This window comes from Poecilia reticulata, linkage group LG13 (genome assembly GCF_000633615.1).
Source record: "Poecilia reticulata strain Guanapo linkage group LG13, Guppy_female_1.0+MT, whole genome shotgun sequence".
In the NCBI taxonomy this organism is placed as follows: domain Eukaryota; kingdom Metazoa; phylum Chordata; class Actinopteri; order Cyprinodontiformes; family Poeciliidae; genus Poecilia; species Poecilia reticulata.
In genome coordinates this window covers 13,569,053-13,590,074 of record NC_024343.1, presented here as the reverse complement: position 1 = coordinate 13,590,074, position 21,022 = coordinate 13,569,053, and the positions used below count along the sequence as shown (strand labels likewise).

General features: G+C 38.9%; 2 protein-coding genes and 1 non-coding gene across 10 annotated transcripts in view; 1 reads left to right on the top strand and 2 right to left on the bottom strand.

The window, feature by feature from the left end:
* Positions 1-70, bottom strand: trnat-agu (transfer RNA threonine (anticodon AGU)). The gene has a single exon. It is a non-coding gene; the product is annotated as a tRNA-Thr (tRNA).
* fchsd2 (FCH and double SH3 domains 2) overlaps positions 1-14,510 on the bottom strand; it is a 69,773-nt gene extending 55,263 nt beyond the window's left edge. For 2 of the 6 annotated variants that reach the window (XM_008425541.2, XM_008425543.2), the window contains exons 1-2: positions 14,131-14,508; positions 7,138-7,235 (exon numbers count right to left, since the gene is read on the bottom strand). In XM_008425541.2, coding sequence (XP_008423763.1) covers positions 7,138-7,235; positions 14,131-14,151 — 119 coding nt within the window. In that variant the 5' untranslated portion in view covers positions 14,152-14,508. Of the gene's footprint in view, positions 1-7,137; positions 7,236-14,130 lie in introns of all 6 variants that reach the window. The other 4 variants (XM_008425544.2, XM_008425545.2, XM_008425540.2 and 1 more) reach the window with 3 other exon arrangements.
* p2ry2.1 (purinergic receptor P2Y2, tandem duplicate 1) overlaps positions 1-21,022 on the top strand; it is a 44,601-nt gene that overhangs the window by 21,933 nt on the left and 1,646 nt on the right. The window contains exons 1-4 of one of the 3 annotated variants that reach the window (XM_008425549.2): positions 18,053-18,133; positions 19,214-19,567; positions 20,379-20,547; positions 20,650-21,001. In XM_008425549.2, the coding sequence (XP_008423771.1) occupies positions 19,231-19,567; positions 20,379-20,547; positions 20,650-21,001 (858 nt within the window). In that variant the 5' untranslated portion in view covers positions 18,053-18,133; positions 19,214-19,230. Of the gene's footprint in view, positions 1-18,052; positions 18,134-19,213; positions 19,568-20,378; positions 20,548-20,616; positions 21,002-21,022 lie in introns of those variants that run through there. The other 2 variants (XM_008425546.2, XM_008425547.2) reach the window with 2 other exon arrangements.

The following is a 21,022-nucleotide window of genomic DNA, read 5'->3' as shown; positions in this document are numbered from 1 at the left end:
ACTGCTGGGATTTGAACCCAGGATCTCCTGTTTACTAGACAGGCACTTTAACCAACTAAGCCACAGCGCCGCACACACCTTTTCCACAAGAACATACACCTTATACAGCAATAATGTTCTCTGCTGGTCTGTTGTGCCCATCTCTGCTTTTGTTAGGCAATCACTCATGACATGGTGCTTACCAAACAGGAAGCACAGCACAGTAAAGTATACTTCTGTTCAACTTCAAAATCAACACCAACAAAGACAAGAGTCCCAATTGTCCAAGAATCACTTCTTGGCTGCAATATTTAGTAGATTATTATACCTCATATTACCTGAAATCATGCTCAGGACACCAATATGTAGAAGTATGATCCAAACGCCCAGTCCTGATATAGCTTTTAGTGACTGTGATGCTGAAATTCACATATGGAGGTTGGGACACTGATGATGGAAAAGAGCAGCAAGAACAATGTACTCATGAGTACCGTATTTTCCGCACTAACAGGGGCACCTAAAAACCTTCAATTTCCTCAAAAGCCGACAGTGCGCCTTATAATCCGGTGCACCTTATATATGGACTAATATTGAGCCTCCACAGGTCTAGCAACTACGGTAAGCAGCCGCCGACTTCATTTTTTCCCGTAGAAGAAGAAGCGCGCGGTGCATGCTGGGATAGTTGTCAGAACGCTGGTTTGTTAATAAAGTTTGACTGACTTATCTACCTACCAACCTGATAATCAGGTCGTCTGCAGGTCATTTAGCACCACGTTCTCCACAAACATGCTGTGCGCGAACGGAGAAGGGTGAATCGTCCGGCCACGCCCCGGCCCAGTCGCGGAAGGCTCTCCTCGCTGACCCGAATCGGACTGTTTTGTTGACATTCTTTACGTCAACAAAGTGGCTTTAGACATTCATCCGGGGTGCTTCGACTAGGGTTACCAAGGGACCAGCCCATATACATTTAAAGCCGGGGGGTCGGGGGAAGAGAGACAGAGACTGCGGCTGCGTGTCGGTTGGTCTGTGTTACCCAGAAAGCAGTTGGGCACAATATCGCAACACCAACACCATGAGTGAAACAATGACTGGGGCAGCCTACTATATAAAGTACTCGGGGGGCCAATTCTTTATTATTTACACATCCACATTTGTAGAGAACGGAACAAATCACGTCCCGTATAGGTTTAATACGAACGGGACGGGTGGCAACCCTTAACTGTATCGTCTATTCTATGCGCCTTATAATGCGGTGCGCCTTATATATGAAAAAAGTTTTAAAATAGGTCATTTATTGAAGGTGCGCCTTATAATCCGGTGTGCCTTATAGTGCGGAAAATACGGTAGGTTATGATTACAGTCGTATCACTGATGCTTTAAAAGTGCTTTAATGTGTTAAATGTTGACAAAGATAAATATTTCCAAATCTTTATTATGTTATAGTTGTATTTGGGGGGTAAAAAACAATCAAAACCATAAGCTATGTTTTCAAAGATTAATAACCTTTAAATAAATTAAAACCACCACAAATAATTTACAAACATTTTGGCATGTTGATATACAAGGAGCTGTACAAGGAGCCTTTTTGTACCACTATCTATTCCGCATCTCATGTTTACTAGACAGTTACACCTTGTTATCTGAAATCAGAACCTGCAGCCTAAAATAGCAGTTTCCTAAACTGGGATTTTATTTAACTTGATATATAATGTGTGGGATCAGCGATTACCATTTAGCAGTTGAACAGAAATAGATGTGAGCCACACTTGAAGTGATAATTGTGCATTATTTCCTGAAAATCTATTTATACCAAGACTTCATCAGCAGACAACAGCAGTTCTTATCTACACTGTAGTACCGGTGTATTTACTCAAAGCAAAGCAAACAAACACCTACGTCAGAGTTGCTTTTAGGTTTCACCACACCTTTCCCAACAGTCATCAGTTATCAAAAAGCCTTCGTTCTTGGTTGCAAACAATAAGATGCAACAATTGCTGAAAATGTTTTAAAAGTTTTGAAGCATATCCACATGTAGTTTTTCCCCCCCTGATCAATGGTGATTAAAACATCGACTGATATTGTTCAATAAAAGTGCGTTTTATTATCAAAAGTTGATTTAGTTCAGCAATTAAATTCAACAAAAAATGCCATGAAATGTCCCTATTCTCCCATATATAGACATATTCTATAATAGGTGTATCCAACCTCATCAATGGAAAGCATCTCCACATCCAGCCAAACAAAATTAAAAATATTAAGTCATCCTGGTCATATAATTCCGTCTTTTTATTTTGCTTGCCCTAGACTGTCTCCTTACCAAAGCCTTCAGTTCTAAAAATCTATCCATAGTCTCTGACATAGGCTTGTCGATGCCAGCTAAGTGTTCAGTTATTTTTTTCCACATGTCGCACACCCCCCGTACAACTTTGGCGCCCGTCACTTTGAAAAGCCTTGGTTCAGGACTTCCTGGATATAAACCTTTTTTCCCTAAGGCTATGCAATTACCACTGCTTATAAAATGCTACAGTCATGTACTGTGCTGTGACCAGATGTTGACCCACGCAAACAGATTTCTTTTTAATGTTGCCCGTTTTTATTCTTTACGTTTCATTGCTATAAATTTGTGTTAGTAAGGTGCACGAGTTCAGAGTCAATATGCACATCAGCAAACAAATCGCGCTGGGATCCCTGGGCATGTCTAGACCATTCATGATGTCATGGTGACATTACAGCAGAGATCGCATCTGTAAACATGGGCAGCTGGTTATGCCCAAGATTGATTTTACATGTTTATATGACATTACTCATTCTTACAGCACTGGAAAGATTGTAGCAATAGTGAGCAATAATAGTTGTACTCATCAGTTGTATTCCACTTCTTAAAACCTGGTCATGCTGTTCATTAATCTGTACTCTTGTTTTTTTCTTTTTTTTTTAATTTGTCTTATTTTTTGCTCTCTGCTTCTATTATTCTTCCTCCACTATTGTTTCCTACAACACTCCTTCAGTGCTTCGTTCTGCTTATGATTAATTCATCGTTGTAACTGCAAGGCGTATGAGTCAGGAAATCATGTCGGCATCAGCTGTGTGAGAAGTGCAAAACAAGAAAAGAAAGAGTGAATGTGCCTGATGGGAAATACTTGAGAGCTTAAAGAGTGGCCAAGAAGTGGATGAGTGTCTCCATGTTCATGTTCTTAAGGATGAAAGAGTGTTTAGTTTAATGAGGGCAAGGGGTTCACTGGTTTAAAAAAAAAAAAAAAAAGAGGAGTTAAACATGAGGAAACTCATGTTTAACTCCTTAAACCAGCTGAAATCACTGGTTAACGGCACACTGACTGAGATCAGCCGCCTGAGTCACAGACGGAAATAGAGACAGAAGAGAGCCGTTGTGTTTTCACACTGCATGATCACCACAAGACGCGGCGCGGGAGATTCTTCAGATCACGTAGACGCTCTGCTAGAACGCAGGAGGGTTTCATCTCGTTTAGGAAAGCTCCGTAAATCTACAGGTGGAATACAAAGAAAAGCTTAAAGTGATGAAATCGACTAAACAAACACTCTGCATTAATAATTATCTGCTGCAAAATATTTGACTCTTAGAAAACTGTTGATTTTTCCATTTAGATTATTTAAGAAAATTAAGATAATAGACTAAACAAATAGATATTCTAATTAGTAAAAACCCAATTCCTAATGCTCCAAACAACTTACACCATTTTCCCATTCCATCAAATAAATTATTATTATTATTATATGACAGTCTGACTAGAACAAACTACAGCAGAACAATATCACAGTCAACTACTGCTTTGATCAGTCACAGCTGCTGAAATATAACCTGTTAAACAGATCTCTGTGGATACATGGGCTCATCGTTCATTTCAAAAAGCTATTTTCAGGGAGTGTCACTTTTACAGTGTAACAATTCCTCTGCACGGTGAAACCAAAGATGTTCAATCTCTGCTCTTACAGGGACTCAAGCGGAATGGGAATAGTGTAGCTGTGTTAATGCTGATTATGATTAATCGGACTTTATCGCTTACAAGTTCTCCGTTGTTTAGAGCAGCAGCTGAGGTTTTCTGCAGCATAATTCTGTGAAACACAGAGACAACCCTGCCTAATTGCTTTTCCAGAATAGTTTTGCATTAATCTGAGGTTTTGATTTTCTGTTCCCCGTGCATTTAAATTACGGAAGCCGCACAAAACAGGACCTTGGGAGAATTCTGGGTTCAAGTCGGTGATCTTCGTCTCACTACTCGGCATGGAGAGCCATTACGCTTTAATGATATGCACAGACAATTCCCAGGAATCGGTCAATAAATCTGTGTGCGTCGCAAATTTCAATTATCGTTTTCATAATTCCCTTCCAGCAGGACAGGACGGGAATCGCATTGAGATTCCAGTCAAATCCTGCGCCATCAGCTGCGACACTTGTACTTTTACTGATCATTTCATGATTATTGATGTGTCAGGAAATTACAAACGTTGTGCGACTGTTCTAAAAAATAAAAACGTTTCCCTTGAGTCGAAAACATTTTAAAGACTTAAAGACAGAAAAAGCATGTTCTTGTCATTCATAAAATACACTGCAGAAAGGCAGCAAAATGGCATGATGAACGCCAGTGTAACCAAAATGAGAGGAATTCAAACACACACGTTCTGTTTGTGAGCTGATTTCAACAATCAGCAGCAGTAGGGCGATGAGTGCATCTCTGTTGAGTCAGATATAAGAGTATATAGGGGGATTTAGGTGGATTGAGGACACCAAGTTGAACCCACTGACTACACATCATTTTCTCCTCCCTGTCTTTTTCTGACCATTCCTTCACAAGACATCAAACCCAGAAGATTAAACACCCCCCCACCCCTCCCCATCCCTCTCTCATCTTTCTTCTCACCAGCGTTGCTTAGTCTTTCCACCGTCATCCTGAACCTTATAGATTTTGCGGGCAAGTGCAGAGAGCTTTTTTATTCAAGCTCCCCAGTGGTCTGATGAGAGTAAATAACCTCAGCAAAACCTCAGAGCAGCTTTTGGGATTAAGGCGCTGCATTTAATGTATTCTTCATGTGGAAAAATATGCACTTTTCAACTCTGACAAAAATGTCTCATGAGGCCAGACGTTTTGTTGCCCTGCTGTATGCTTCAATCATTTCAAAGGTCAGTCTCCATACTTTATCAGATTAATTCTTACAGAGTTCAAGCGACTGATGAGCCTTTTTTTCCCCCTATATGCAGGCATGGTAAAAAACAAACAATTTTACGGTCCGCATGTATACAAAAAACTAAAACAACAGATTCAGTATTCCGGATAAAAAGTTAAACCTAAAAAGGACGTACTCCATCTTTTCTGTGACATTAAATATAAATGTAAAACCTTCTTCAAACTCACATTTTGTCACATTACACACACAAAGTTCAATTTATTTTCATGAGAGTTTATGGGAAGAACCAACATACATTGGTTATGTTGGTTCTTCCCATAATCTTGTTTTTATTTCATAGGGAAATTAATTTAACTTATGGCATATTTATTGATTATTTATTAATCAGTATTTATTTTGATTTTTTATTAAATGGATCTCCATGCAATAGAAGAAATCCTGGAAGAAAACTTGCTGGATGCTGCCAACGACTTCACAATGAGTCAAAGGTTCACCTTCCAGCACAAAGCCAGAGCTACTATGCAATGGTTCAGATCACAGCTTGTGTTCATGTAGAACGGCCTAGTCAAAGTGCAGACCAAATGCCTAGTTAGAATCTGTGGCAAGATTTGAAAACTGTTGTTCAAAATGGTGTTCATCCAGTCTGACCGAGCATGAGTTGTCTGCAAAGAGCAAAGATCTTTCTTCTATGATTGTAACAAGATGTTGTTCTTCACAGTATTGACTCCAGGGGCTGAAAGCAAATAAAAAAACGTACAACATTTCCTTTTACTTCACAAGTATGCACTGCTTTGTGTCATTCTAGCAAATAATATCCCAATAAACTCTTGTTCTGCTGCTGCATAAAAGACAAAATGTGAAAAGGTTTTGGTGGTAAACACTTTAGCAAGGTATCGCACCTATCAACGTGATCACTAGTATGTTGCAGAGTTGTATTAAAAATCAAATTGTGCCTCTTTTTGACAATAGCCATAATGACTCGCTTAAGGAAACAAACAGCAAACAGATGCGGGTCACTGCAGGGGCCCGGGCCCCAGCCACCTAATCAAAGGACGACTTCCCCAATCATTACAGAACCCCGCTGCTCCCCCATTTTACCACCATCAAAGTGCATCATCACAAATAATTACAAAACATTAAAAGCTCGAGTGACATACTGAGAAAACACTACAGGCAGCTTTTTTTTTTTCCCCCCCACTGATGAGGACGACAAGGACAAAGTTTTGAGCTCTTTAACCAACGGTATGCAGCTTGATCTCGTGCCGACTTACACAACCAAGACGTTGTGGTCGCATGCGGCGTTTAACTGGCTCTCACAATCTCCCACCAGTGAGACCTGTGAGCCTTGTTCACTCTCCAAAACCCCTGCAGCAACAGGCCAGTTTGGTCCCAAACAGCTGGAGCTGCCTCCCGAGAGATGGAGGGAGACAGAGAGGCGTTGAGACAGAGCAGAGGACAGCACTGGGAGCAGAAAGGCTCAGATTTTTTGTTGTTGTCATATGTAATCAATGTTTAGTCAACAGAGAAACTGAAACCGAGAAAGGAAATCGAGGTTTTATCCTAAATCCAGACAGATTCGGCTGTGGGATGAAACTGTCGACTTGTGTGCGTCATGAGGAAAAGTAAAGAAACAGATTGAAAAATGATGGCACAAATGGACGATAAGAATGTAGAATATTCAAGGATCTGGGCAACATAGATTGATGTTTTGAAAAGAAAACGGAGCACGAACAAGAAAAAGGACAGCTGGAAATTCCTTCACAATATGACAAGCTCCCTCCTCGGTTTGTGTCTTTCTCACGTGTCACTTCCCTCTAATTCCTTAGCCGCCTCCTTTGCCGTTTTTCTTTGCGTTTCTGTGCAAGCACATCTTTGCCGTGCAAATCAGACGACAAGATTTCCAAACATCTGCCATTTGGCTTGAGCCTTTCCGTTTTCATACTTTGACAGAGGATTGTGTTAGAGCGATTCATGCAGAGCGGAGATCCGTCATACCTCATGTCTTCCAGCAGGTCACATTCGGTTTGATGTTTAAAGTGCAGCCTTGTCATCTGCTCCGTGTGAGTGTTTTTTAGCTCCTGTGTCACTTTGACCTGCAGAAAACAGCAAAAAAAAAAAAAAAAAAAAAAATAGAGATTAATCATTTTCGTATCACTCTTCCCTGCAGGCATCTTATCTTATCTTCTGACTTTCACTCACCAACTGATAACCCTTCTCAAAAACTAATTCTTAGTTCTCCTTTCTTTATTTTTATTACAATGCTATTTACAAGAAGCAGGATTTCTTAACATCCTTCTTAACTGCAAAAACACGGTTGTACTGGACCTGCAATTTCATTGTCTTTCTGACAATGACAATAAAATTCTTCTGATTCTGATTCTGGTATATTGTCAATTTGAGAACACTTTTATGCAGTATATTGACAATGGAATAATAACTTTCGTTTTGAACAGAACACTCCCCACTGGAACTGGAAAACATTTCAAATATCCAATAAACAACCAAAAACAAAAAAAATTAAGTAAACACACACACACAATCTAAACCATAAACAAAATGGGAGTATGTGTCTCTGTAAACAAATTACCCTTCAAAAAATATTAATTATCAAGCTCATTTTAATTAATCATGTGATTAATTAATTATTTGCAACCAGCTTAATTCACACAGTTTGGTATCTTTTAGTTGAAATACCTCAGCTTCATGGCTTCACTGGGTTTTACCAAAGATTTAAAAGCAAAATCACAAAAGTAAAACAGTTGAACATATTGAGGAAGTCTGCTATGAGCATGCAAGTCTGCTGTTTGTTGTTGCAATATTGTTGCAATATTGTGCGATAGTTGTGCAAGTATGTGTTTTTCAATTTTAAACAGCCCTAGATGGGGACATCTTAAGTAAGAATACTTATAATCTAGAAAATAAACATACAACAATGTTTATTCAGGGCAGAAAGACTTGGTAAATTCCATTATTAAGTCATTTTGTTCCCTAATGAAACGACTTTTCAAAAAAAATTTCTCTTAAAGGGGTTTAATTTTTTTTTTACTTCTAGTATGTTCTGATATGTTTTGTTAGCCTCTCCATCTCAACAGTCTGTAGATCAGATTTAGTAATTACACACTGGACAAGATGGTTGAACATAATTATCGATCAAAGAATTGTAGTAGCATAACTGTGTGCTTTATTCATTAATCTGACCAAAAACACTAAAGACATTCTGGAAGAAAAGTCAACGTCTGAAGGAATTTAAATTCAAATATTGGACTGAAAAGTTGTGGTTCACAAAATATGACTGCAGTTTCTTTGCCATTCGATGAAACAGAAGCTACTCAGATGGCAACATTAAGAAACAGACAGACCCTACTGAGTGCCGTAAAAAGATACATAAAGTTTAATCTCACAAACAAATGGGTTTTGCTGATTAAGCCACATCCATTCACACTGTCCTGTGCTAAAAACTGCCAGGGACAAAGCAGACCCTTAATATACAACCGCGCATCTCCGGCCAAACAGAGAAGGTCACCGAGCATTGTGGCCTGGATTCCATCATCTATTCACCGCGGTAACAGAGGGCAAATTCATGACGCTTCTAGACAAAACAATCAACAACGACCCCACACATTACACACAACGAGAGAAAGAGAGAGGCAGAGAGAGGGAACTTCCTTTTTCCTCCATCAGCTGGTCCTCTGAAGATAAGGGGGGAGTGGTTCATTACATTAACAGGGCTAGAGCACTTCACTTGATTTCACCTTCTATTGCTTAGAGGGAACCACAGGAGGAGTGAGGGGTAAAACAAAAAAAAAGAGAAGAGGGTCATACGGGGATTAGGAGGTAAGCGGGGTGTGAGGAGAAAAGGAGATGAAACATGAAGGAAATGAGTGAAAACAGAGGAAGAGAGAATGAGATGGAAAGACCAGAAGCAACAGTTGGTGGGTTGGAGGAAGAAGGTGACACATTTACTACTCTTGACGACGATCTTAACTAAGCTGGCAATTGATGGAGTTTAGATTGGGAAAATAGCACGACTTCCAAAAAAATGTGGTTCCTCCACGATATTTCCTTTTTTATTGCTCCTACAATCAATTATTTAAGCTGTAAACCAGACCTTAAAGCATAGGACATTCTTTCCAGTTTACAATGGCCTTCAGTCCTGCTGGTTCCCAGATTTTTATTGAACATCCTGACAAATTTCCCTCCATCTGAGGGTGACACTTTGAGCCAGCCAGTAAAAACTTGAAAACAACCGTGTATATCAGCAAGAAGATGTTCTCATAACTTAAAAGTGGTTTTGAATCATGTCTGTATATATTTTTCACTCTCTGTGGGTAAGAGAGTTGAACTTAAACGTGTGAAGTTGTCCGTTGCAGAATCTGATCAACCCAAAAATCAAAAGGCTAAAATGACACTAAAAACTGAAAGTTATTATGACATTTATGTTGTTTATATGTGAACTTGAAAGTCAAATTGAGAATACAACAGTAGCTAGACCCGGTTCACAAAAACATACAGCACTTTTTTGCTAAGCAGCGTTATGTGCACTTCTGTTTCACACACAGTTGTTAGCAAGATTCTTGAGATTATAAAACAATAATGTGGACGAGACTGCAGTAGAAAGCGCAAGAACAGTAAAGGAGTGAAGGTGACTTTTCTACGTCCGTCTCATTTCAGGGACAGATGTAAACTTGAATTGTAACTTGAATCTGATAAACTTGAATTGTAAGACAAAGATGTTAACAAATGTTTAAAAAAATATATAAAAGTGTCAGAGACAACTAAAAATGAAAGATTTCAATTAAAATCACAGACATTTGTAGACACATATATGAAGAAAATATCAATAAAAGCAGCTGAAGCAACAGTCCTCTTTAGTATCAAAGCAAACTGACCTCAAAACACATCACTATGTATGTTATGAAAAAGTCTCAAATCTTTCACTTACGTTTGTTGTGCTTTCAAATTCAAATTTCCTGTCATACTTCAAAACTGCTCTTAATATTTCTTCAGGCTCCCTAAATGTGTTTCCAAGTTTTCTTTTAGACTTCAGCTGCTTTTTAGCCACTTTCTTTTCAGTACCTAACCATTTTCACGGAGCTATTTAATTGGCTTGGTAAGGTACTTAACTCAGACTTATGAATTATTCAGACATAAAACCTTTCTAAACTAGATACATAAATTGACGTTGTTTCTAGAAATACCAGACTCAGACACTAAAATGCCCTATGTTGCCTTTTTTTAAAGTGGAAATGTAAGAATATAAGTGTGGTGTACGATGGTTTTTAGCCCTTAAGTTCAACATGCATACATTTTATTAATCTGATCTTTATGAAAAAGTGGAAAGAATAAAGTCATCAGAAGAAGATCCATTTGAAGTTTGTCATAAGCCAAGAATGCATTTGGTGCAACAGAGAAAAAATGGAAGTTTCTGAACATTTGAGCCATTTATTTGGAAAGCCTAAAACAGTAATAGATGTACGGTTCTTCAATCATACGACAAAATGTTAAATGGTAGGTACTTTAATGACTTGAAAACATATCTTCATTTTGTGGATGAAGACAAATTTGATTTAAAAAGAACAAAAATGGACCTCTATGATGTAAAGGTAAATGCTTCCCAGCTAGTCTGACTCAGCTGAGGAATGAAGAATAGACAATACTTTCCTAGATGTGTTTTCAAGCTGATCTGTTCATAGTGAAATAGAAATGTAGCTCCACTGGTGGACAAATGTTGCACAATGCATACATGTATGAAAACCTGGAATTTTTCTTTCACATTACAATGAATGAACAGACAAATAAGTTGAAGTTTGCGACTGCAGCATGTGCAAAAGTGGAGGAAGTTCAAGCTCCACAAATACTTTTGCAAGGCACGGTCTCACTCAGCTGAAAACTGAATGATGCATATTCCATCTCTCAGGTCCAATGTCAGGCATCTGCTTCACTGTTTGTATATTCCTCACTGTCAGTACTTTTCCTCCTAGTGTTTTAGACACTCTCCACAACTAACTCCTTTACATCATTTTCATCATTTTTTTTTTTTTTACGTCCCGTTAAAATTGCTAGATAAAAAAGAAAAGCTAAATATTTAATCAATACATCATATCTTTGAGGAAAAAGCTGCTCTGCTGGGTTCATTCCCGCCTCTGCCTCACACAGACACTCTAAATCTATTAGTCTGTGTTAACCCAGAAGCAGCCATCTATAATTTAAGTCACATCAAACTAATATATGGGGCTCAAATAGCTCCGTTTGTTAGCAGATGGGCTGAGACCCAGACAAAACACTTCAGGGGCTGGATGTGTCGCCGTGGGAGGGAGAAAATACTTGTATCTAACGGCCAAACACTGATACACTCTGGCTGTGGTGCTGTGGGCAGAGAGGATGGCGTGTGTCAGCCACCTTGGCAGAGTGTTTAAAAAAAAAAAAAAAAAAAAAGCTGTACTTTTGGCTAATTTGTGTTTAATTCTTGAAAGAATTTTGAGATAAAATTGATCAAAAAGACGGCAAAGAGTGGCCTCTGCTCACCATAGCCTCGTTTATGGAAGAAGCTTGTAAAGTGAGTGAGTTTTAAGGGCATGATTTGACAAGTAGAAAGGCAGCACATTAAAAAGCTCAGGGGGGGGAGGGATATGTGATAATTAAAAGACATCCGCACAGAGACTTACAGGGGAACACCATGCATCTGCTTTAAGACTCCACAAAACAAAAAGCAGTGAGAAATACGTCCAGGTAGTCACTGTTCACTGTGTGCAAATACAGCATGCATTTACTTTATTTCTATTATTACCCTCTAATAAAATAGAAGGCAAAACTGGACGTTTCCCACTTTTAAAAGTATAAAAACCAGTTGATAAAAAAAAACAAAAAAAAACAGATAAACAAATGACCAGTTCGCTCAAACATTGCGTCATCATCACAAGTATGATCACGTTTGTGATAGACGTCGCTTACTTGAAGTTCCCTCACATTACCGCTCATCCAAAGAAAATAGTCAAACCCCAATTTATTCATCGTCATATTTTCAAGTTTGCTTTTGTTCTAGAGTTCAACCTGCATAACATGCATTGAACCAACAAAGCTGTGTTGGAGCTCACCGGAACACCAACACAGACTTTGGAAAACAGAATCTACAGGGTGATCTTTCAGTCAAGCTCTAGTAGAACCAGTCGTTAGTCTACTCTTAAGAGTAGGCATAATTTTTTTCTTTTTTTGGTGATGCGTAAAGTTAAGTGGCTTAAGTTATCTTACCCTATCTCTATAGATAAGCAGTGATAGGCTTAGGCTACGAGGAGACTTTCTGACCAACTTTCTTCCCTCTGCTACCTTTACTCTCTCTCCACTTATGGGTTATTCACACTTGATGCTGCACATTAACTTCTTATAATCTCTTTATTTTTCTTTTCAGTAGAAATGACTCCTAGTCCAGTGATTCATTGCTTAGCCATTTTGGACTGTTGAACAAAACCTTTGCAGCTGTTGTGACCATTAATTACTAGAATCATGCATGTAGTTTTCCTTCCAGTAGAAAGTATTCCCACCCCAGTGCTTCTGCATCTCTTTCCTGGATGGAGTCATTGACAGAGCTGTTGATGACTCTACTTGCATTCCGTATGTTTCTCCTTCCATTCGTAACCCAGTGCTGTCTTTGTGTGTCTTTCTTTCTGAGTGTTTTTACTGGAAGGAGCTTTACCATTAACCCTGTGTTAGCTTTTTATGCATTTACAACTTACTTCTGGTTTATCAGTGGTCTTATCTACCTCTGCAAACTTCTAAAAATCAGCTTATTCCTCTCCCATGACAGAGGGCTGATTCACGGACCAGAGCACCAGGTCACATCTAAATGTTCGTCACCCCACTGTTGCGTACTCAATGACTTTGCCACTATATTTACCGACTTTTCAGGAAAAAAAAGAATTAGTATTGCCCGAAATTAGAAGGGGCTGGTGATTGGCCAGAAAGCAGCAATCGGTGCACCCATACTTTTTTTACCAACTGTAGGGGTACATTTCAATCAGATGAAACTAACAGATCTGAAATTAAATCTGAATTTCAATCTGATGGTCCTGGAATACATTGGAATATGTATTTTGTCTTTTTAAAAAACCTTATGATTAACTTTGTTGTCAATTTGTGCTCTACAGACACACTAAGCTTAACTGAAGGTGTTCGTTAAAAAAAAAAAAAAAAAGAAAAAACTACTACCAAGGGATATAAAGCTTGTAAGAACAACTCAATTTCCACTGTATTTAAGTCCCTTATTTGACCTGTCTTTAGTTTTCAAATTAAATACGATGCTCACAGACAGTTCTGTTTGCTTCACAGTGCTGGAGAGACGTCTCTCCACTCCAGAGTAAAACACGAATCAATAAGCCAGCATCAGACCTGGCTCTGGCGTGTGATTTTTAGCTTCTGCAAGCTCAGCTTCCTTACAGATAAACCAATGTGACCCTCGTTTGATTTATACTCTTTCGCTAAAGTAAAAACGATTATGCATCACATTGGACAAAAGCCCCTTGTTGTTGTTGTTGTTGTACCTTCTGGAAACAAAAGCTGTCACAAATCTGACAGCGTACATAAATTAGCAAAATAACAACACTGGGCTTTGGTTTGTACTGTGCACTTAAATGCAACAAAGAAGCACCAAATTTAAAGTTATTTCCACAACAATGCGCGTCAAAATGACAGCCACGGTATTACAGTCAATACAACAGTGTGAGGCTTTGTTTAAAACGTCTTGTAGCAGACCACCTAGCGCCTTGTAGCTAACGCGGTTTGACGTTTTGATGGCTGGACAGATGCACATAAATGTCAATAAAAGGTTCCCAACTCGCCATGCTAGCTCGTCCATCTGATATCTTTAACCTTGTGTTGACAAACGCTTGTTGTGTGGGGGTCAATAAATTACTCCCATCTGAGGTTAACAACACCGTTATTTGTCATTGTGTGAGCAGCCAGCTAAAAACATAACGGACCCTGGGAATCACTCACCTTCCTCGGCGGCGGCTGCATGTTGGAGATTTGACATGAATGGTATTTCCCTTGTGAGATGTACTGTAATTCCAGGAGGAAATCCAAATCCGTGTGGGGCCAGCAATAATCTTTCGTCTTCTTCAAACAGAAATCCCCCCTACTCCTTTTAAAAGTCGATAGGGAGGAGAAGACGGAGAGTTAAATCTGTACTCCGGCGGCCATGATTGATGATAAATGGCCAGTTTTATTGAGAGCCTAAGCTACGAGGAGGCACTGCACACTCTTGTGCTGGTTGCTGCCACTACGAGAGCGTACAGTACTGTTGTAGGCAGCAGAGAAAGAAAGAGCAGAGGGAAGGAGAGAGTGTTATCAGCAAATTAAGCTCAACGGCGCCACCATGTGGACACCAGTGGTATCTGTTTAGTAGAAGAAGAAGAAAAAAAACACCAAGAGCGGCACAGCACAATTTTTTTGTTTCTCCACGGGCATGACCTCGATTAACGTGCCCGCAGATATTTTTGAAGGCAAACATGCAGACTAGATGACTGATGGAGATACTGACTGCAATTTATGTCGGAGTTATTCCACCAAAAGCATATTTATTTTTCCCTCCCGAACGTCTACCAGCATGAGTAAGAAGAAAAGGCAAGAGACGGAGCTGCATAGCAACAAGAAACCGCAGTCGATCAAGGAAAAATCGATCGTTTTTAAATGCACAATGAAATGGGCTCTTATCTGTTAATAATATAATATAATATAATATAATATAATATAATGTAATGTAATGTAATGTAATGTAATATAATATAATATAATTCTCTAATCAGGACGAAGCTATGAAATTTGTGAAAGAATTGGTCCATCTCTTCAGCTATAAACTAGACTCAACAAGGTCACTACAACGTTTTACAATTTTAATCTTTTTTTTTTTTTTTCAAAATTAACATAACCCAGATTTTGGGCAGCCGATTCCTGTTAAAGATTTTGTGTTGTAATTTAACAAAAAAATGTAAATGGGGGAAGACTTCCTCAACCAATGGTGTAAAATGGTGTTGCTCACCTAATCCACTCCTTCTTATAACTGCTGACCAGGTTTGTGTGTGTTTTCACTGGTCTGAGCCATTTATCCTGGGTGATGAGCTCCATCCACATGAGGTGTGTATGTGTGGGTGTGTGTGTGTGTGGGGGGGGGTATGTTTTTATTATTTTTATTTTTTTTTTACTTTTTTTTGTTCTGAGTATTTCTGTGTTGTCCTGTGATGGACTGGCGACCTGTCCATGGTTCAACCTGTCTTTCACCCAATGACTGCTAGAACCCCCTTTCAGCTCTGCAAAGATAAGCAGCACAAAGAAAACAGATGAATGGATGGATAGCACTAAACACGCCTTTTAAAAGCTTAATAAAACTGGTTAAAAATCTATTTGTAGGGTAACAAAAATGTCCCTGCAAGGATTGTTGTTAATTTCAAAAGCAATTTAAAAAAAAATCTAAGCCAAAAACAAAAGAAAGATAAATAAAGTTTATATGTAAATTGTCTTTCCTAATCTCAACAGTTGGAATTATATGAATATAATGCCTCAGAACAGTTTAAACCACCACGTTTTCTCTCCAGTAAAATATAACCAAATGGTCCAAGCTGTTCAAGCTTAATACGTGTTAGTAATCATGGAAAAAAACTTCCTTTTTACTAATTTGATCCTGAAAGTTTCCACCTCTCCCAAAGCGGATTATCTTAATTTCAAGGTTTTCAGAGCAAATGTCTTTAAAGAATTCTCATAAAGCCATTATCAAATTATTTGACCAGATAGTATGACTCCAGTCATATGGTAATATTGGCTAACAGTGGAAAAGGCGAGGTGTATGCCCTCTACGGTGACATACATGTAAGGTTAAGGAACAGTAAATGATTAATGCGCAGAGTTTCTAAAAGCAGGTAAGACATTAAGCGCCTCTTCTCACCTTCCTTTTCAATATTAACACCTCACATACACCCACACGAGGCTATTCATTGAAGCCAAACTCATCTACAGTTAGTGCTCAAGGCAGGAAGGAAAATGGATGACATTCATTTCTGGATGATATTGTATTTTGAGAGGATACCGAGACAATTATTTTGATGTATGGTTTGTTTTCTTTTGGCCGAATTAAGGTAAGAAAGCAGATGCTATACACTATATTCTAGACACGGTGTCTCCTACGTTGAAGCTTGCTTGTTTTCCAGTGAATAAAGCATTCCCAAGAAACATTTTCATATCTTGCACCACATCAAGGGCAGACAAACTCTTGCTGGAAAACACAGTGCACCTTGGGGATGAGCACACCGTGTTACATCAGCTGGCTGGCCTACAATAATTTTTTGTTTTGTTTTTTGTTTTCCCTTCTCCTGGCTTGCCTGCCAAAGACTTATCAGTTTTATAAAAGTTTAAATAGAACTTTTATAAAACTTAAAAGGTATAAAAGGTTGTGTTGGTGAACGTGTTTCAATATTTGACAGCAGCATAACTTTGGAGGTCCTGTGTGGGCAATATTAGTATTGTTTTGCTTCAGACGATTGAGATCAGGAATGATAATATTTTTACAATCAGGGCTCATGAGAAAAACAGTGGTTTGGGCTCTAGTTCCTTCATTTTCCTGTAATAGTAGTAGTTTAATTATAAAGTGGGAGAGATGTGCCAATAGGGTTATGCAAATGTATTATTTAGCTATTGCATTCTATCTCCTTTTTGTGGAGATAGAAAAAGGAGATAGAATGCAATAGCTAAATAATAAATTTGCAATAATTATAATAAAAATTTAAATCCTTTATAAATACAGTCCAAAAGCAAATAAACGTGTATTTGGTTGATTTTATCTTTGACGTAACAGTACTTTTTGGATACAGTCCTCTTAAATAGTGCCCTATTAATAACAAAAATGCATTGAATATGTGGATAATATTATATTATTATTATATTACATAATGGATACTATTAATGGAAAAACTGACAAATATCAAACAGCTTTTGTTGGAGGCAGTGTGATGATGATAGACAAGTCTCTTCATCAGAACACTCTCTTTGAAATTGGAATAGTTTAATTTAACCAAACCCAGAAAATTCAAAACAAAGAAGTGTTTGTGACTATAATTTCTTCTTTGTTATTCTTTTCATAAAAGTCATAATTTAAACAGTCATGTTTTATTTATAGATTTTTAAAGAGAAATACACAAACAAAAAAAAAACAATAACACTAACATGCCAAAACTGTTCTAACAAAGAAGCAAAAACATAAAACAATCCCATATAGATTACTTAATTGACAAAAATGAAGACCCCTATATTGTCCATATTTCATGTTCTATAAATAACATTAAATTGCCATATTGTGTACTTGCCAGCATGCACAAAACCTATATGTATGTAGGTTCTGGGTTCGATTCCCGGCCCCGGTCTTTCTGCATGGAGTTTGCATGTTCTCCCTGTGCATGCGTGGGTTTTCTCCGGGTACTCCGGTTTCCTCCCACAGTCCAAAAACATGACTGTCAGGTTAATTGGCCTCTCCAAAATTGTCCCTAGGTGTGAATGTGTGTGCGCATGGTTGTGTGTCTCTGTGTTGCCCTGCGACAGACTGGCGACCTGTCCAGGGTGACCCCGCCTCTCGCCCAGAACGCTAGCTGGCACCAGCAACCCTCCCAACCCCACTAAGGGACAAGGGTGTAAAGAAAATGGATGGATGAATGGCTATATATAAGAATAAGAAATAGTATAAGAAAGTATAAGAAAGTTGCAAGTGTGCTTTGAATTTTATATATTTTTGAAATGTTATGCATGTAAGATCAAAGATTTGGACAGTTTAAGGCTGTAAATGGGAGAAATAGTATCCGAGCCCTCAGGGTAAAACGTGCAGGCTGCAGCTTGTCAGTCTAGCACACACCTCCAAGTTCTTTACCAACCCAAAGTTCCTACATTCACACTCAGCCAAAAAAGCAGCACGCTGAGGATTCCTCGCTTAGGAGAGGCAGCGCTAAAACTCCTGTTTAATGTGAGTAGCCCTTTAATTTTATCAGTTTTATAGATCTATGTGAGAAACTACTTCATCTGGAAAGTACAGGATGTTGATGCATAGCTGCATGTGCTTAGTTTTTCCTGCTTTGCACACTAAAAGTTAGGAGAACTCGGTGGATTTTTTTAAAGAAGTGGCTAATTCTTAACTATTATCAGGGAGAGTTAGCCTTCCTCAGTTTCAGAGAGGACACTGTAAGAGGGGGACACTCATGGGGAATAGAAGACTCGTTTTACAAAGAAAACAGAAAGAGAACAACAAAATGACAGGGTTTTTTCCAAACTGACAGGGAAAAAAGGTTTGCTCTTATATTTGCATAAATACATTGTGTTTGTGTTATGTAATGTAATGTTAATGCATGACTGATTTAAGCTGGTGACTGTACAGAAATGCCAGCTGAAGCTGAGCGAGGCACTGTTGTTGCTTGCGGGAGATAAAGTCTTCAAAGAGTTTTGAAACTGAGCCTGGTTTGAGTTAGAAAGTTGTTTCTCTCTTCTGTTGCACAGCTGTGTGTCTTCAAAAACTACGGCATGCAGACTGTGAGGGTGACGGTTGATTATCTGCATGGAAGTACGGCTGCAATAAATATTGTGTTGCAACAGTGTAATCTGTGTAAATCAGTAAATGGGCAAAGAAACGACTTACATTTAGTTATAAAACCTACAAACACTACATCTTGAAATGTTCAAATCTTTGTACTCATTCAGGAGAGCAAAAAAATAAAATAATTCATGAATTTTAATTAAATGTATATTTACAGTCACATACAATATTCATCATTTTGGTTATTTTCCCCATTTCATAGGACTTCATATTTTTCTCTCATTAATTCTAGCGCCCACTCAGAGAGAAAATACAAAATCAACAATTGAATGACTCAATCTCTGCTGAGTAACTTTGACCGTAGCTCTGCATGATTTGATCTGAACTGTGCTGCTGAATCAGGACGAGATGAGCATCTTACGACGATGACACATTTCCTGCGTCCACATGCCCTCTGAATAACACCTGCATATTAAAGTGAACTCACTCGTAACCAGTCAAAATCTTCCCCGTCAGGTGCTGTCACAATCAACATGGCCTACTCTCACATCAACGTGACCAACAGCTCCAACTCCAGTAGCCCCTTCTGTCGATTTAACGAAGACTTTAAATTCATCCTCCTTCCCGTCAGCTACGCCCTGGTTTTCGTCATTGGTCTGGCGTTGAACGCCACAGCTCTGTTTGTGATGGTGTTCAGGACGAAGCGATGGAAGCCTTCCACCATTTACATGTTCAACCTGACGATGTGTGACACACTCTACATCTTCACTCTTCCCTTCCTCATCTTCTACTATGCCGACGAGAACGACTGGCCCTTCAGCGAGCCGGTCTGCAAGCTGATACGCTTCCTGTTTTATGCCAACTTGTATGGTATGGCACAGGCCAAGACACACACACACACACACACCTGTGATACAACACACACTGTGTATCGCTTCTGAAATGTGATGCACAGAGGAAGTGGTAGAGCAAAGGAAAATCGTGCCATTTGGCCATAATCTGATATATTACTGGCAAATATCACGACTACATAATGATACGTGTTGGCACAGCATATAATCAACAAGAAGACATGGTGAAAGCTTAGCAGTATCTCAATGGCTTGTTACTGAAGAATCCACAAATCACTACTTAATGTTTTTTTCAAACACATTTGTGCAATATAATATAGGGACATATCTAAAGGATGCAGGACTGCAGCCTATTTGATGAACTCTCAATGAAGGCAACTAGTGTCAGAAAAATCTAAAAGAAAAGAAGTCAAGTATAGGGCATAGGGTTTATCTGTGTGTGATTTAATATTAGTGTAAACCCAGCTGTTCTATGATGTTTTCTGAGATTTGTAGAGAACGTTTCTGAAAAAATAGCATCACAAACAACTTTAAAGCAGCGTTGGGCCATAAAATAGTATTAGAAACTCATCTGAAACTAGAGAAAGGAAAGGCACAATTTTAACCTTCCAAAAAATGCATTCTATAATGTTTTAAAAGCATGTATCGCATTACTATCACTTCAAAATGATGCACTACTTTTTGTTGATCAGTCATAAAAAAGAATCCAATGCTATAAATTGAAATGTATCCTTATAAAGTCCAGAAAGTTTTAAAATGTTTACCAAGTTACTAACATTCACTCATACTAATATATATGAAGAACATACAGTTATTGATCTGCTTTGCAGGTTCTATTCTATTCCTCTGCTGCATCAGTCTCCACCGGTTTCTTGGTATCTGCCATCCCGTCCGCTCGCTCAGCTGGGTCAGCGCTCGTCGGGCCAGGCTGGTGTCTGTAGCAGTGTGGGCGTGTGTTTTATTCTGCCAGGCTCCGATTCTCTACTTTGCAAGAACAAGGTTATTAAACTATATTTTACATCTCGTCTGCAACTGAAAACTGAACAGTCGGCCATTTTGCTCCCACAGCTTTGAATGTATTTTATGTATGTCCTCTGCCAGGGATGTAAAGACAGAGCGAATCTGCTATGACACCACCAGCTCAGAGCTTTTCAATGACTTCCTGGTGTACAGCTCAGTCGTGTCGGTGCTCATGTTTGCCTTGCCCTTCATGGTGGTGATGGTTTGCTACGGCCTCATGGTTCGGAAGCTACTGGAGCCCGGCTGGGGGTCTAACAAGAGAGGCGAAGGTGACGGCGAAGGAGGCGGTCTGAAGGCCCAACGGTCAAAGCAGAAGTCTGTGAAGATGATCATCATTGTGCTGGCAGCGTTCATGCTGTGCTTCCTCCCTTTTCACCTGACCAGAAGTCTTTACTATTCATTTAGATACCTGAGACAGGTGGATCCATCACAGGTATGTGCCCGGCCTGTTTCC